Below are 16,929 nucleotides of genomic sequence, written 5' to 3' on the forward strand. Positions count from 1 at the left end.
AAACAACAACTTATGAATGAAAAAAACATGGTTTTAGTGCACTTAACAACGGCATTTATCAGAAGAGAACGAAAACGTGTGAACTTACAAATAAAAAATAAACAATGTTAGTGCACACAGCAGCATCTCTTCATTTTTGATCCCAATGAAAATGTATTTAACACTAATGTATTATTCACTTGAACGCAGGACAATATTTGAAAGAAAAAATGTGCATCGTCTCTGTTTGCTTAAGTAGATCTGGACTCTATTTATTATTCTAAATAAAAAATAAAATGTCCTGCCAATTTGTATGAACCGGATGTTATCTGTAGCGAAAGCATTTATGACCCGCCTCTTTTATCTGATTGGCTAAGTGACTATGATGTGACATTGACGAGCGGCGCGGCTGTTTGGCTCTCAACCAATTAGAAGGCAATTCGCACGGGAGAGGAAAGCGGCAGCGTGTCATACAGAGCATTTCCAGCAGCGCACTCCAAACAATAACGTTAGTGGAGGTGTGCGACGCATCATAGAACTCACGGTTCAAAAAAAAAATTCGGATCAGCAAGAGAGAAAAAAAAAAAAAAGGGAGACAAACTTTAACTTTGCTTTCGATTTATTCAGTAAAACACTCAAAGCAAGGAACTTTTGCCCATGGTCTTGAATGAAAACAACATTTAAGATGTCCCAGAAAAATCTTCAAATATATAGAATATTCATGAATTTGTGACTGGGCATGGAGGTGGGGGATTGTCTGGGCAAGATATGCACATCCGCGAGGAACCTGTCCCCGGTGCTCAGAGCGGAGATCACACGCCTCCCGATGCACAACATCGTGGGCCTCATCTGATCCGTAGCATCGAAATACCTTGGGTTGGGTCCATGTGTCTTATTTTTTATCTTATTAATTTTGTTGATAAATTTGTTTTGTTTCTGAGCACCTGCCCCTTGTAGAGATCCGATCACCAGTGGTTACTCAGCAGCTCTGAGCGGAGAGGGGAAGAGCCTCCGCCCCCTCTCTCCCTGCCTCTCTCCCTCACTCGCTCTCTTCCTCTCTGCTCCAGTTTCAGAACACGGTAAACTGCACTGACACCTTTTCAATGCTCTGATTTTTCCTGGTGGATTAAAAAAAAAATTAAATAGTCATCAATGTCAATTGCGATCAATGCAGTCGATCGGCGATAGAAGATTTAATCGTTAATCTGCCCAGGCCTAGTGCCCACCTTAGCCACTGTCTGGCCGAATGGGTCTCAGCGCGGTTGGTAACGGTTCGTCGCATGTCCACTACACACGGTTTGGCATGAAACGGTTGTGAACGGTTCCCATTCCTGGATTTTCCGCCCTGGTGTAGTAACCAAAATGCTCTGCGCCGAGGTTGAATGACGTACTGTAAGTGTTCGATGGTTGGTTTCACGTGCACAGACTTCACATCCGATACGTGTTCTGTTCATCCAACTTCATTCATCATTGTTAAAATAAAAACGGCCTAAACTAATTGTAGGCCGACAAAATAGGCCTACAATCAGAATCAGAATAACCTTTATTGCCAAGTAAGTTAACATGAACAAGGAATTTGTCTTTGTGTTCAGTGCATACATGAAACAAATGTAAAACAATAAGTAAAATATAAGTAAAATATATCACCAAATATCAATCACCTGAAGCATATGCCAAGGATTAAAGGATTTCAGCGTCTCAAGTCATCAAGTCTAAACCCGGTGTTTAGACTTGATGACTTGAGACGCTGAAGCAGAATCCTTACAAAAACATAGAAACCCGATCACATTACACCAGTTCGCAGGTCCTTGCACTGACTCCCAATACATCCCCATGACTGATCACATGACTTCAAAATACTCCTGCTTGACCAAAATAAGTTTTGAACTTGTTGATAGCATGCAACCCCCCCCAAAACCCCTAGAGGTCATGTAGGACTATGAATTGTTTAGAGAGTTAGAACAAAATATGTTAAAGCAGTGTTAAGTTATTGTGCTGCATATGCCTGGACCAAACTCCCAGAGGATCTCAGACGTGCCCCAACTTTGGCCATTTTTGAATCTAATGTTTTGCACTGCCTATGATGTTTTTGAGTCTGTGTCTTTATTGTTTTATTTGTCATATCTATTTTTAGTTTGCTTTCATACTTTTTATGAGTTGTTTTTCTTCTCTTGTTATGTTGTGCACATTATATTAATATTATGAACCGTGCTATGTAAACACATTTCCCTTGCCTTGCTCCCTGTTAGGTATTGCAGCTAGAGATGATGTCATATTTACACGACAGTACACATACGCACAGAACGTGTAGGGTCCTGGTGTCATATTATAAGAAGGACCATCAATATAATACAGTGACGGTATGAGTCACCTCAATGGCATTGTGTGTGTGTGTTTGTGTGGCGGTTGTGTGTGGTTTCATTGTGTGGTAATAAGATCGTGTGTGTGTGTGTGTGTGTGTGTGTGTGTGTGTGTGTGTGTGTGTGTGTGTGTGTGTGTGTGTGTGTGTGTGTGTGTGTGTGTGTGTGTGTGTCTGTGTGTCTGTGTCAGGGTTTTGAAGACAGTTATCCACTTGACCTCCCGTATAGTGTGTGTTTAGGCCCATTGGGTATCTCAAGCACTTAGCCCCCTGACCTCCTGCTGTACTATCCTATCAGAGGGAGTAATGCAGGCCAGTTGATCTATGAGTCTGCTCCAACTAGAGGGTCTAGAGTTCCTTTCAGCTTCCTGTGGGAGGGAGGCAGCGAGGTATAGAGTTCTGATTGTTGTCCAAGCCTTTACAAGTGAGGATGGAAATGCAATACTACTTGTAAGAACAGACTCATCATAAATCGACACCAATATACTGCAACCTGTAGACTTTATGGCCGTGAAATGGGCGTATGTAATTTCCCCAGACCTTGTAAAGCTAGTCAATCCCAAAAGATACTTGCCCCTAGCTTTCAATATAATCTTTATTTAACTTGTGTATTTTATTAAGGTTGTAACCAACGATATCTTACTGTGAGTAAACAGTGCCCCAGTGGGGGGGCTGTTGGACCTGGTCTACTGCTGTTTCAGTCAATGTTGTCAAATGGGGGTATGCATACTCCTAGGGGTACTTTGGAGTACTGCAGGGGGTACGGGAGATATAAAAAAAAAAAAAGTTAATTTAAAAAAACATCAGTCATGCCTAATTACTATAATAATTGTACTATTATTAATTTGATAAATGTAAGTTTGATAAACAACATTTTATATTCAATATTTTTATTTTCAATGCAGTCGTTAACCTTGGGCTGTGGTGCTGAAAGGAAAGCGCAGATGCGGTCGAATGGAACGGTGGTGATTAAGTGTGGAAAATAAATAGGTCTGTTTGGGAAAATAACCTTACATTTTGTGGTGAAACTGTGTCGTTAACATACCTTGTCAAATCTAGGGGCCAGTGGGGCCTCAGTGTGACTTTCTGGGTTGCTTTGCTCGCCCGGGGTCTCCTAGTCCCTGTGCCCTGTTCGTATAACAAATAAGATTTTATTTGATTGTGGTAGGCTTATTTATCTCATAAACAAAATCATTTTTCTTCATTAAAACACCATGCGAAGGGGGTGCATTATTGGGGAAAAAAGTTTGAGAACTACTGGTTTGAGTGACACTTGGTATTTATTTTAGCGTACAGTGAAATAAATACTGAAATAAACACGGTCTGGAGGGAACTTTCTCTCTGCTTTCTCTCTTAACCCGTCTTTCACTCTCTGTTTTCATGTTTTAGATATTTCCAGGATTGCCTACTACACTGGTGAGTACTTTTCCCCTTATGTTTTTCATAAACACATGCCTATCAAGCTTCAATGGGAGTCCTGTAACCACCAGAAATATGCTGAATTATTATATGGGGTCTATATATAATTTCTTAAGACTTAAGAAACTACTTTGATTATAGATTGACCTTTATTCTCCTCCCCTATAGCACATATTAATATTTATACACAGCACTTGCATACGGCCCCACTGCCTTGGAGCTGAGTTCAAATCCCTGAGAATATCCAAAGTGGACAAATGTATTTTAATACATTTTAATGCAGCACTTCGGCCATTACTGCCTCTGCAGAGGCCTTATTCTCTTATTCACCTACTCGCAGTTAGACACACATTTGGAGATGCTCGGGTCTATACCCTACCCACCGTGATCATGTTCTATGCTAAAACAACACTTATCAGCATAGAGTGGGGGAACTGGGGCCTGTAATGTGAGGTGTAACAAAACCCCTGACTGTCCTATTCATATCCAATTAGAAGTTCTGTTGCTCTAATACATACATCTAATACTAATACATCCATTCTGTGTTGAGGAGAATTGACTGATTGAGTTAAGGACAAGACGGAAGTCAACGGAAATAATGCCAAGTGAGGTGTGTCTGTGTGTGTGTGTGTGTGTGTGTCTGGTTCCCTATTGTTTTTTATATTTTAGTTATTAATTTATCATCAGAAGTGATGCTTTATTGAGATCAAAGATTCTTGTTCTGAGAACAGTGTTTATTTACTCTGTGTGTAGAACACTGCGTACTCACACTTTATCCCAGGAGAATTGTAAACAATGCCACAATATTCTCCTGTGTGTGTGTGTGTGTGTGTGTGTGTGTGTGTGTGTGTGTGTGTGTGTGTGTGTGTGTGTGTGTGTGTGTGTGTGTGTGTGTGTGTGTGTGTGTGTTTCCCTATTTGTGCATACATATTTAGCTATTCAGTGTGTCTCATTAACAGAGACAGGGATGAGGGATAGAATGAACATTGCCCTAGTTAGTGTCTCATTGTATCTTCACAACTTCAAAGATGCATAGACGAGCATGCGCACACATGCACACACACACACACACATACAAACACACACACACACACGGTCTATTGATTAAAAGGGGAAGCTTCAGCTCCAGTGACACTATCAATGCTAATTGTTCTCTGTCTGCTGACAAGAAGGGAGATGGGTTCCAGTTTAGGCCAAATTCATTGTATCATCGTATATCGCATTCCCCGTTTCTGAAAGCAAGCCTCATATTTAGTACTGATCTTTCTCCTTAATAAATATTCATTCAATATTCATATCCTCATAGTATTATCCATACCTTCAAAGCAGCATTCATATCCCTTTTGTAATATTCATGTCTTCGTAAAATCATTCATAAATTAATCATAATAATATTCATGACTTTATACAAGCATTCATAGATTCATCATAATAATATTCTTATCTTGATAGTCATGTTCATAGCAATAATATTCAAATCTTCATAGTAATTTTCCAATCTTCATAGTTATAACCATATATTCGTAGTAATATAGTTATATTCATACAAACAGGGAAAGCAAAGCTGAGTATGTGTAATGCCGGGATCAGACTACACAATATTTTCGTCTTTTACAATGGTCACCATGTCAGATTAGGCAATCATACTGCCATAAATTCTTGCCGTGTCTTGGCCGGCAGACTGTCAACACTACAAGTATGACCCCGAACAATCATTGTAAGTTGCCTTTCATGACCCTGCGCAAGTTCATAGGTATTGATGTATTGTTGCCACTGCTCAACTTTTCTCTGTTTCATTGTTCTACCTGACAACAGCAGCATCCCTCTTTCTCTTTGCCATGTTTACATACAGTATGTGCACCAGGGAGCACTTTGGTCATCCCATTTTTCAAGGTCAAGGAACACGTCGTAGGAGTTGTCAAACTAGGCAGTGTGTCGTGGGGTGCCACATGCCAGTTTGCTGTTCTTTGATTATGTCCCACTACAAGGGGTAAAGATGGCTGTTTGTCGTTCTTGATGTTCATATTCTGGCCCGAAGCTGGAAATTTGTCAGCGACGACAGAAATGTGTCAAAATCTGGCTGAATTTGGGTAGTCTGATCCCGTCATGAGATTGACTCCTGGCCAAGTGCCAAAACCGCTCTTCCCATTCACAACCACATCCGGCCCCTCTGACAAAAGGCTTTCAATAGCCTAGAAACACACACAGACACACACCTACCAACACGCAGGCATACGTGCACACGCACTAAACCCCTACTCGCACCGAATTTTCATGACAATGGGCGATGCCTGAGATAGAGCTTGTGTCATAGGACGCACACACATACACACTCACAACACTCTTGATGTTGTGGTTCACTGAGCTTGTCTGGCCAGTGAGATAACAGTAGGTCATTTAAGTGTGTGTGTGTGCGTGTGCGTGTGTGTGTGTGTGTGTGTGTGTGTGTGTGTGTGGGGTCATTGTGCAGTGATCTGTTGAGTTAGATGGTTAGAGCTGTATAAATGTCCATTTGATTAACAGTGGCTGGCATCTGGCGAGGAGTGAAAAACACGCAACTTGCAGCACAAACACTGATAAGCACACACTGACCAGCGGGGACACACATTCAAAAACATGTCTTCATTAGGGGTGTAATGGTTCACAATATTCACGGTTCGGTTCGATATGCCAAAGTGGTGTCGCGGCTCGGTATGTTTTCGATACAGCAAAAAAGGAGAAAAATGATGGCGCTATACCCGACCCATCGTCTGGGGTGTCTTCTTAGCAGCTTATAAAACACAAACTTGTTTTATAAGCTTGACAAGCTCCTTTAATAAAATAATGTAGTATTGTGGTAGTAATGAACAAATACAAACACAAGAAACAATTCTGTTTTTGTATGGAACTCAGTGTGTTTTTACTCAATTTTCAATAAGAAAGAGCTATAAAAAAGTTAACATAACAGCACAATATACTCTAGACACAGCTATCGGGAAGCGTGAGCCTTGAATACATGTTCAAGTTAAAGCAACATTCATAAACAAATGTATAAAATAGATATTAATACAAAAAGAGATCAAATGTTTGGATAACAAAAATATCTTTATTCTTTTAAGCGTTAAGTGAACATTCACAAATTAAAGCTTACGCAGCCCCCGGTTGAGGTCCCCCAACCTGGAAATGCCAGCTGCTGTAAGAGCTGTTTCCATACGACAAAATTACCTAATAGAAATGCGATAATATATATATATATATATATATATATATATATATATATATATATATATTTTTTTTTTAATCTAAATTATTGAGTCTTTCGACATTGAAGAAAAAATATGCCGATAATTATCGTTATTGTTTTATTGTTCAACATTAATTCAAGTTGAGCTTGGAGGGAGTTATTTTCACCGGAGATTATGACTGGAGAGATTTAAATATGATGGAGTTCAACACATTTTACAGGTCAAAAATCGGCAATTACCAGATAATGGAAACTCTGGCCCAGACTAAGATGACACAACGATCTAACACGGACAAAAGAGCCAAATTATGAAGAAAAATATGAACGAATGAATTTGCATGAATTTGTTAATACAGTTTTATAATTATTTTTACCGGACAATAGGAATGACTCATTAATCTCAAATCGTATTGGTTTGAATGTATCTACGCTTGGTTGAACTTGATCATTGTGCCTTTTGGGATAAGAATTGGACACCTACATAAAAGGTTTTGTTATCTGGGCATCATCCATTGAGAAGAGCTGTCAGAAGTATAAAGTATCCTATAAAGCTTCTCAAGACAAGACAGTGAGGGGTTGATAGCAAAGTGGTCGAATGTTGACGGCAGTTAGTTCACATGCTTTGCACAATCAGGGTAAAGGCTAAGTTGGCCTAGTGTGTTGTGCTCTTTTGTCTTCTCTTTCTGCCACTCCTCACATAATGTTTTCAGTGCTGGTGTAATGGAAGGGCTGTTCTGAGTTCCCCCGAAAACCGGGCATTAGCATATCAATGGAACATAGCTCCACCTCCTTACACCATCGCTCGCTCCTGTTCTCTCTGATTCCCTGCTCTACTCTCTGCCCCCCTGATCTGTTCTGCCTTCCTGCCGTTCATCCTGAAACTATCCCTCAGTCTCTCTGTGCCTCTGTGCTGCTCTCTTCCTCTCGCTCCCTCTGTCGATGTTGGTTCCCCTCTCCGCCCTGCTTTCCCTGTTTCTAAAGAGAGGAATTCCTCTTTCTCGGGAGAAACTCTGATCAATGGACTCTTTTTCTGCCTTGCTCTGTAACCTTGCACCAGTTGAATACAGACGTCCCGTTTGGAGCTCGGATTTGACATTGGACTAAAACTGGAAGCCCGAAGCCGTCTCAGAGCACTCGGCCAACCATTGTTCCAACTCGAAACACTCGAAAGGAAGTAGCAGGAATATTTTGCCTGAGAACTGTTCAGTTGGCGAGTCTGTGACAACTACCTAACAACTGAGTTCACACACAAGTGATGCCCAAAGCAAACATGTGTGTGTTCATGTGCCTCTTCCGACAATAGATGGGACTTCTGACGAGATGGAGAAGAAGATGGTCGGTAGGGGACTGAAATTGGGAAGAGAAGGGGAAAAGTTTTGGAGACTATATTAATCGTCTTTCTGCTCGTTTTCAACTGCTGTTGACTGCAGCTCACGACGGGGAAAGATGTCCTAAACTCAAAAACTTCAGTGACCTTCAGCAGTCATTGAAGTCAAACCTTTGAGTGAGTGAAGAGTTTGACTTATTTGATTCAAAGCCAACCAAAGGCTTCCATCTTTCCGTGACGGCTTTTGTATCTGAATACTGCTCTTACTGTACTACTTGAGCCAAGTTGGACATCCAAAAAACCTCTCTGGATTTACAATATTTACACTTCTGGACGTGACAAACTAATGTCTCCAAAAACCTGATCGATTTACTTCTTCAATGAAACTCTGTCTGCGTGTGTGTACAGGACGTAGAGACACCTTGCTTCACGATCGTGGTTTGTGTGTACGAGTGTATGATGTTTGAATGCCAGACTTGGCTGAGTGTATATACGTATTCCTGTGTGTGATGCGTGGTTGGGAGCCATCCGGCGGCCTGTCTGTCCTCGCCTCTGACAGACAGAGGAACAGACAAACATGCGTTTCCATGGAGACCAGTGGCTGTAGCCCCTTCACTGTGTGTTGGGAGCGAGGTACAGGTGATATTGTGTTACCTCATTGATTCTTGCTATTCTTTTCTCTCTCTCTCTCACACACACACACACGCACACACACACACACACACGCACTCAGAGCAATAGAATACCAATTCACTTTGTGTAAACTGATTTGGATTACAGCCAAACCAACGGCTATGAGGCAAAACAAGTGTGTTTGCATGAGAGTGGTGAATAGAGCAGGTTAAAATGCATCTTTCGGCTGGAACTATTGAAAACTTACGAGCCTGGCTATGAATTCTCTTCCAGGGGAAGATTTATCAATCCTCTCATGACCCATGGGTACAGCTTTCCGTATCTATCTCTTAACAGTCTTCGGTTTCTGTTACTGTAAGTGTGTGTGTGTGTGTGTGTGTGTGTGTGTGTGTGTGTGTGTGTGTGTGTGTGTGTGTGTGTGTGTGTGTGTGTGTGTGTGTGTGTGTCAGACTGTGTCAGATTTCTGTCTTCCTCAAGTGTTATTACCTGCTAAAGCATATCAATTTCCCTGTAATGAAACGGAGAGGAAGGCCGTGGGGGGGAGTGGGAAATACCTTTAGCGTCTGTAAAACCAAAAATAAGTTATACACAGTAACACATCAGGAAGTGTGTCAGGGACAAAACTGCCCCCCCCCCCGCCCCCACACAAACCACACACACACACACACACACACAAAGCCCAGAGGAAGCTGCTCTATCCTCCCCTTTCTCTTGGTCCCTCTCATTGCTTTCATTGTTTGCTATGCCCGACCTTCAATAACGCCAGCTGCAAGAAAATACAATATTACACACTCTACCATTTTTCTTTGTTTGTGTTACGTTGGGGTTCTGCTTCTTGTGTAGAGAGAAAACCAACCTCTGTATTTTTGATTCTAAGAGAGGGTAGACATCCACTATGCAAAATAGGGATGAACAGCATAGAAAATGATTGTTAATGTAATTATTGGACATCATATCACCAACACAATAATTGGTGATAGGCAGTGGTGTAGTCTAGTCTATTGTAGTAGCCAAACTGTGATACGGGGGGGCTATTTAGGCGTAGCGGGCTGCTCGAGCCGGAGCATGGCGCAGCTTGTGCGGCAGTTCAAATGGAGATGCCTCCTGCAAAACGTTTTTTATTTTCTAACCGTATGGGAAGCCACCATGTTAACAAAGACAAAGAGTATAAATGAATAAATTAATGTACTGTAGTGTCGAAGTGTGCACCCTTGGAGAATTACCGGAACAGAGGGGGAAATGCGATGTGGTAATGAGGGGATTAATTACTCGGGAAAACAACGGAGGGGAGGTGTGTGTGTGTGTGTGTGTGTGTGTGTGTGTGTGTGTGTGTGTGTGTGTGTGTGTGTGTGTGTGTGTGTGTGTGTGTGTGTGTGTGTGTGTGTGTGTGTGTGTGTGTGTGTGTGTGTGTGTGTCCATAATTTTATGGAGGCAGGTGAATGAAGGAAGTGCCTTCCCCTTCAGAACTTATTTTAATTATACTCTACCTGGTATTTGGAGGGGAAAAGTTAAAGTTCTGTCAGAAAACTATATTGTGAGGTATGCTTGTGTATTTTTGACTTTCTTAGTGGGTATATGACACCTGCGTATCACATAGACTACACCACTGGTGATAGGACATGCAATAAAACAAATCAGAAAAGTGATTAATTAATGTAATCTAAGCCTCTTTAGTGTAGCATTCTATTGCAATTGATGCAAAAAAACTACTCACATTTGGTTAAATAGCACCGTATTAATACACTTTAAAAGGGATTGTCTAATTACACTCAGTGCGGTGATTTGTGTAATACAGTATCATACAGCCTGAGCTGAGGTTTTCACTTTACATTAAGAAAGACTTTACATAGCATGGAAGCTTTGTGAGTGAATTCAAAATGTTACTTGATCGTATTCAGTCATTGATCTGACTGTGCTGCTACAACAGTGTCTTCACTATGTTCTGATTTTCTTATGTACAATCTGCCACATCTAGTTTGCAGCATGTTATAATAATAAATATTATTATTATTATATTGTAGCATTTTGAAAACATTTTTCCTCTTCCTAATGCTAAAACATGATACAATGTGTGCCCTGTACAAATTCCCCTTAAAGATGACAGCAGTTAACTGCCAGGGAATTTGAAATTAAAGTAAAATGACTTTCTGTCAGTAGTTTTGAGTTTTAGTCAGCGGTGTCCCTGACATGTCTTGCTTCGTCCTCTGCTTCACCTGTCCATCCCAGAATATGACAGACACATAGCAGTAGTGTCGGGGAGGCAGACCATGGCAACCGCCTACATGGACCCCAACCTGAACCCGGCTCTCATGGCAGGCGCCAAGTCCCGACTGAGCGCGGGTGGGTCAGACCGCGCCATCCCCGGGTCTGTGGACAGGGTTCTGAAAGTCTTCCATCACTTCGAGTCCAACACTGAGCACAGCAGCTGGTCGTCCAACATCAGATATGGAGACGCCACGGACGTTAGGGTAAGATGACACACAATAAATGTTGAGACACCCAAGTTTCCGCTGTCCCGAAGTAAGGCTTCGGAGGAGCTTTTTTCTTGAAAGGACTTGACTCCAAGACAACTTTTTTCAGTTTTATTCTGTTTACGCTGTTCATACCCCTGTTATGACCCAGCCACTCTGTGATCGTTTAGTCTGTGCTGGTCGTCTTCTGTCCAAGGCCTGCTTTCCTCTGCAAGACACGTCTGCTTTTTTATGTGTGTTTCGTGTTCTATGTGCGCAGTGTGTGTCTGCATTTTTTTTTAACATTCTCTCTCTTCCATCTTTGTATGTGTGTGTGTCTAAAAGTTAACTTGTGGTTAGCTTTTAGGGCCTATTTTCTGGTTCAGTAAAAGGTCCGTATCTGTCAACACCTGCAAGAACAGGAAGTCTGTATCGAAAGTAAGATCCTCTTATCCTCTTTCCTCTCTCTTCTTCCCTCTCTCCTTTCCTCCCGTCTTCAGGATTTAGGTCAGACCCCCCCTAGGGTTTCACATGGTACCACACATGGCTCTATAAGCATTTAGGTGTCTGTAATGTCTGAAAAAAATACACACACGCAGCTCTCAAGTCCTTGGCCGAGCCGATGTGAAAAGCCAGACAGAAACATTAGAGAACGACTGAATTCCAGAAGCTGTTTGAGTCAATAATAAATAAATAGGTAAACCTACCTACGAAATAAGTCCTAAAATAAATAAATGAGGCAATGCATTTTAAAATATATAAATAAACGAAAATATAGATGGATGAATGATTAAGTATAGTTCAATAAAGAAATTGTTTTTTATTTTTAAAAGGACGTTTTTCAGAAGATTATCTTTAGTAATTTCATGGGACCTTTATGTCATAATGCCACATTTCCATTCCTTATATGCAAATGAATGGGGCGTGGTTATCTCACAGATTTAGAGGCAGCGGAGAGAAGGGGACCACCGCCACTGCCGTTGGCGCTCTCCTACGCATCAGTGGTGGTTGCGGTTCAATCCAGGCTGGTAGGGAGCGGACCGGTCACAGTGGAGGGACACCACCCGGTTCCGCTTGACCAGCCGCACCCTTTACACCACGTCCGACAGCTGTTCCAGCACAGTGCTAGGGCCAGCCCACTGGCTCGACAGCTGGGGGGAGAGGGCCCTTCTTTCTCTCTGGACAGTAGACTCACACCTGGGTCCCAGGTGCAAAGTCCATTACCCGGCCCGCTTCTGTCGGGTCCTGGCATCCGTTAAGGCTTGCCTGGTCAACCGCTGCACCTCCTATAGCCTTCACGGAGGTTGTGGAGGTAACCTAGGCCAGGCTCCCCCCACACCTCCGGCTCAGGGGGCGGCCCGACACCAAGTCGACTGGGGTGCGGAGTTTGTGTCCAAACTTAAGCGCTGCAGGAGTGCAGAGAGGTCTCTCCCCGTCTCCCCGTCTCTCCGCCAGCTCTGAATTTGTGAGACAACCACACCCTCTTAATTTGCATAGAATGACTGTAAATGTTGCATTATGAAATAAAAGTACGCTGAAAGAAATAAAAGTCCACTGAAATGGATAGAAACCCATTTGAAAAATAAAACATTTATTTATTGAACTATATTTACTCATTTATATATTTATAGTTAGATTTATTTATTTCAGGATTTATTTCATATGCTTATATATTTATGTGTTTATTTAATATTGACTTAAATGGTGTTCCATAGTTTTCTACCTTTGGGTTCGTTTGAAATACTACTTATGTTAAGTAAAGACTGGATGATCTCTTTTTTGTAGGGCATCATCCAGAAGATTCTGGACATCCACAAAGTGCGTTGGACGTCCTGCTTCGGGCTGCGACTCAGCAACAGCCAATCAGCCGAAGAAGTCCACTGGCTCCATCCAGACATGGGCGTGTCACACGTCAGAGAGAAATATGAACAAGCACGGCCACAAGACGAGTGGAGGTGAGTTATCGTGTTCTTTGTGCAAATCTTTTGGTCTTTGAAATTATATCTTCCTTTGCTGGTCATGAAATTTGTTGTATGCCAATTTCTAAGACAGCGAGGTCGTAACCACAAAATCCCTTGGCCCTTGAAAGTCATGAAAGTTGCAAAAACTGGGCTACAAATATGGAGGGGATTAAGAGAAGGGAAAAGTGTCTCTAATTTAAATTTAGCTTCATAAGCACACATGGTTTGTTAAATTACTGTAATGCAGCCCTCAAGACAACTATTAACGATATCACTTCCCACACTATAGTCTGATATCACAATATCGAGATTGTAACGACCCAGCCTTTTTAACAGCTTGGAAGCTTGGTGTCATACAGCACTGAAGCCGAGCCTACTGAAACCATCAAACTCTCATGTGTCTGTAGTCAGTCTAACCTAATGCCTGGTTCTATCCATCATACTGCTCTGTTGTGTACCACGTAGCGGAGGGGATTTAGTAGCAACTCTTCAGAGAAATCTAGTCCTGCTGCACCTGCAGTATGGTGATCAGGAGCCTTTGTTAGGCTGTGTTGCTGTGGTTGAGCCGTGTGTCTCGGGTTGATATCATCTTTATGCCGTTGGTCTTGGTGTTAATGCCATTGTTTGGTGGCGACCTTTTGGACCTGGGGCATAAAGGGGGAGAGAAAGAAGCAGATGCCTGCTTTGTCAGACTTAAGTCAACAACTCAATTTCTCTGCCACTCCCTTTTCACTTTTTCTCCATCTGTTTTTTCTGTGGCTGTCTCTTCCTTTTCCATTTCCTCTCCATCTTTGTTCATATTTTTCAGTTCATCCTTCTTACGTCTTCCTTACTCTGCCCTGGGTTTTGCTTCATTTAGGATTCTAGTGTAACTTCATTATTTGTTTCCATCCGGTATTCATGGGAATTTATTTTGACCCAGTTTACTCCAAAGAAAAGAACAACTTCTCTCCTCTCCTACTACTGGCTATATGTATGTGTCTATGTTTATTTAACCGACTGAATTGAAGTTTTGCTGTGTTTTTTTGGATCTGTATTAGCACTTGTAGTGTACTTTTGGCTTGATGAAAATTCGTAGCATGAACCATGCACTTCACCTGGACAGTGTTCTAAATTTGAGCGATGATATATTGTTTTGAAGATATAACTGTGTGGCTTTTATAATATGATAGCCATTGAATATATTCAGTTCAGTTTTTTTTTTTGTTTTTTTTTTATCAAATTACTGAAGAATTGAATATTATAGCAGTCAATGAAGGATTGGAAATGAAAACATCATTTGACCAACTGCCAACCTATAAGATAAATATTCAGTTGCACAAAATGCATTTTTGTGTTTAATATGTGTATAAAATAAAACAGCGGTTTTATTGATAAAGCTGCCTCATCAAAAATCATTTCACAACCGCCTAATCTTGATTTCCAATTTTTCCACCTCTAAATAACCCTTCTATTTTCTGTAGATATGAGCTGAGGATCAGGTACCTTCCAAAGGGCTTCCTGCAGCAGTTCATTGAAGACAAACCTACACTCAACTACTTCTACCAGCAGGTACGTACACACACACACACACACACACACACACACACACACACACACACACACACACACACACACACACACACACACACACGTATATACACACACACACACACGTATACACACACACACACACACACACACACACACACACAGTGATGACTTGGCTTTGGTTTCTCTTAGGTGAAGAATGACTATATGACAGAGATGGGTGATCAGGTGGATCAGGATATCGCTCTGAAATTGGGCTGTCTTGAGATCAGGTAAGTAAACAGAGTGTATAGTGCTGATTGAATTTCTCTCACTCTTACTTTAAGCCTCCACCGATTTCCTTGGATACTGAAACTTTGTAATTAGGATTCCTTATTTGTTGTGTTATGTGAATAAGGAATGTGAGTAAAATACAAACTAATCTTTGTACAAAGGGTACAAAAGGTCCAATGACCTTGTCCTCTGTCTCCTGCTTTGATTTTTAGGAGATTCTTCAGAGAGATGAGGGGAAACGCCCTGGACAAAAAATCCAACTACGAGCTACTGGAGTAAGTTTCTGTGTGCCCAAAACCATAGGGGCCATGTTGCACCCTGCACCTTATAGACCAGCGCTGTGACCGAAATGGCATACTGCCATGCTATTTATTACACCAAAGTAGTATAGTTTATGGTAATTATTATTCTCTAATGCTGCCTTTTAAATTAAATAATGTTGTCGTTCAACTATTCATAATTCTTCTGGGGCTCCCCTACAATGTCTTGAAGGACCCCTGGGGGTCCCCGGATGCCAGGTTAAGAGCCACTGCTCTATGGCATTCTCTCTGTCATATGTAGAGGCATACTTTCCAAACAGGCTAGAAGGTTTGAAAGGAGTTAAGAAACGAGTAGAAAGCAATCTGAAAACTAGAGTAGAAAGTAGTCTGAAAACCTAGTCCTACTACTATGCATTCAGCCTCTAAAATAGACACCTAATACCCCTTTCCCACTACGTCAAAAACCCGGTAACACCCACTAACATCCAGCATTTGTCATCAGTGGCAAAGGTAAAACCCGGGTTCCAGTCCCGGGTGAAATTACCCTGCAAATAGACACAGGTTTTTATGTACTCCACCAATCGGCTCTGATGTAGCCAGGACATCCGGGTCGACCCGCTAACTTGGGCCCCTTTATTGCTGCGATGCGAAGCATGTTGATGTTTCGGACGCTGGCTCTTTAATAGACAGGAATATCCATCTTAATTAATCAACAGCCAAGATAATTTGTAGGTTGCTTATAGCTCACGCGGTTCCTTTGAGGATGAAAGGAAATGCCGGTGGCGGAGGCTCTATATTCTCCATGTAAATTTTTCAAATGGTGAATCTAGTTTATCATGTGATACATCATGCAGGTTAAAACAACTCTGCTGAGACGCTAACAGATCTATGAAGCATTGTAATGGTGAGCGGAGGAGGAAGGGGGGATGATGTAAGCTGGTCACCAAGGGACTCTTTTATCTCCTTCCCTTCTTTCCTCCCTTCTCTCTCTCCAGAGATGAGGTTGAGTCATTAGTTAGCTTGCCATTCCAATCTCTTTGCTCTTCCCTAATTTCAAATGTTTTATTTCCCCCCTGTTTTTCATTACCACCCTCAAGGAAGTGATAAGTAAGATAGTTAGTTCTGTTGTCACTGGTAACTGCTTTCTGTTTGCCCTCGTCTCTATTCCACTGCTTTTGTCAGTGCCTCTAACTCGAACACTGTCTCTATCTGCTCTGTTATCATCGCCAGGAAGTTGGAACGCACATCAAATAAGCTGCTGTACTGATCTAACCATTAACATTCTTCACTGTCATTATGAGATTGTTGTCTGTTTTTGCCCTTCATTTTTCTCTCTCGCTCTCTCTCTCTAGGAAAGATGTGGGTTTAAGGCGTTTCTTTCCAAAGAACCTACTGGATTCAGTCAAGGTAATAAGTCAGTCCACACTCCATGTTCTCCACGGGGGAAGGCAAAAAATGTGTTCTCTGTGTTCCAATACACATCTTTTTGGGTCAATACAGTGGGTTAAAAGGTGC

The 16,929-nt window shown here is 41.7% G+C and overlaps 1 protein-coding gene across 8 annotated transcripts in view; it reads left to right on the forward strand.

The window, feature by feature from the left end:
* The window catches only part of LOC307229896 (focal adhesion kinase 1-like), a 68,424-nt gene that overhangs the window by 12,758 nt on the left and 38,737 nt on the right, over positions 1 to 16,929 (forward strand). For 6 of the 8 annotated variants that reach the window (XR_013844146.1, XM_080000009.1, XM_080000010.1 and 3 more), the window contains exons 1-7: positions 8,814 to 8,940; positions 11,167 to 11,408; positions 13,176 to 13,345; positions 14,815 to 14,902; positions 15,074 to 15,153; positions 15,367 to 15,429; positions 16,767 to 16,821. Coding sequence is in view for 7 of the 8 variants with exons in the window: in XM_080000009.1 (XP_079856135.1) it covers positions 8,817 to 8,940; positions 11,167 to 11,408; positions 13,176 to 13,345; positions 14,815 to 14,902; positions 15,074 to 15,153; positions 15,367 to 15,429; positions 16,767 to 16,821 (822 nt within the window). In the remaining variant the exon portion in view is untranslated. Of the gene's footprint in view, positions 1 to 3,727; positions 3,755 to 8,813; positions 8,941 to 11,166; positions 11,409 to 13,175; positions 13,346 to 14,814; positions 14,903 to 15,073; positions 15,154 to 15,366; positions 15,430 to 16,766; positions 16,822 to 16,929 lie in introns of those variants that run through there. The other 2 variants (XM_080000015.1, XM_080000014.1) reach the window with 2 other exon arrangements.

This window comes from Zeus faber (genome assembly GCF_960531495.2).
Source record: "Zeus faber genome assembly, chromosome: 1".
NCBI lineage: Eukaryota > Metazoa > Chordata > Actinopteri > Zeiformes > Zeidae > Zeus > Zeus faber.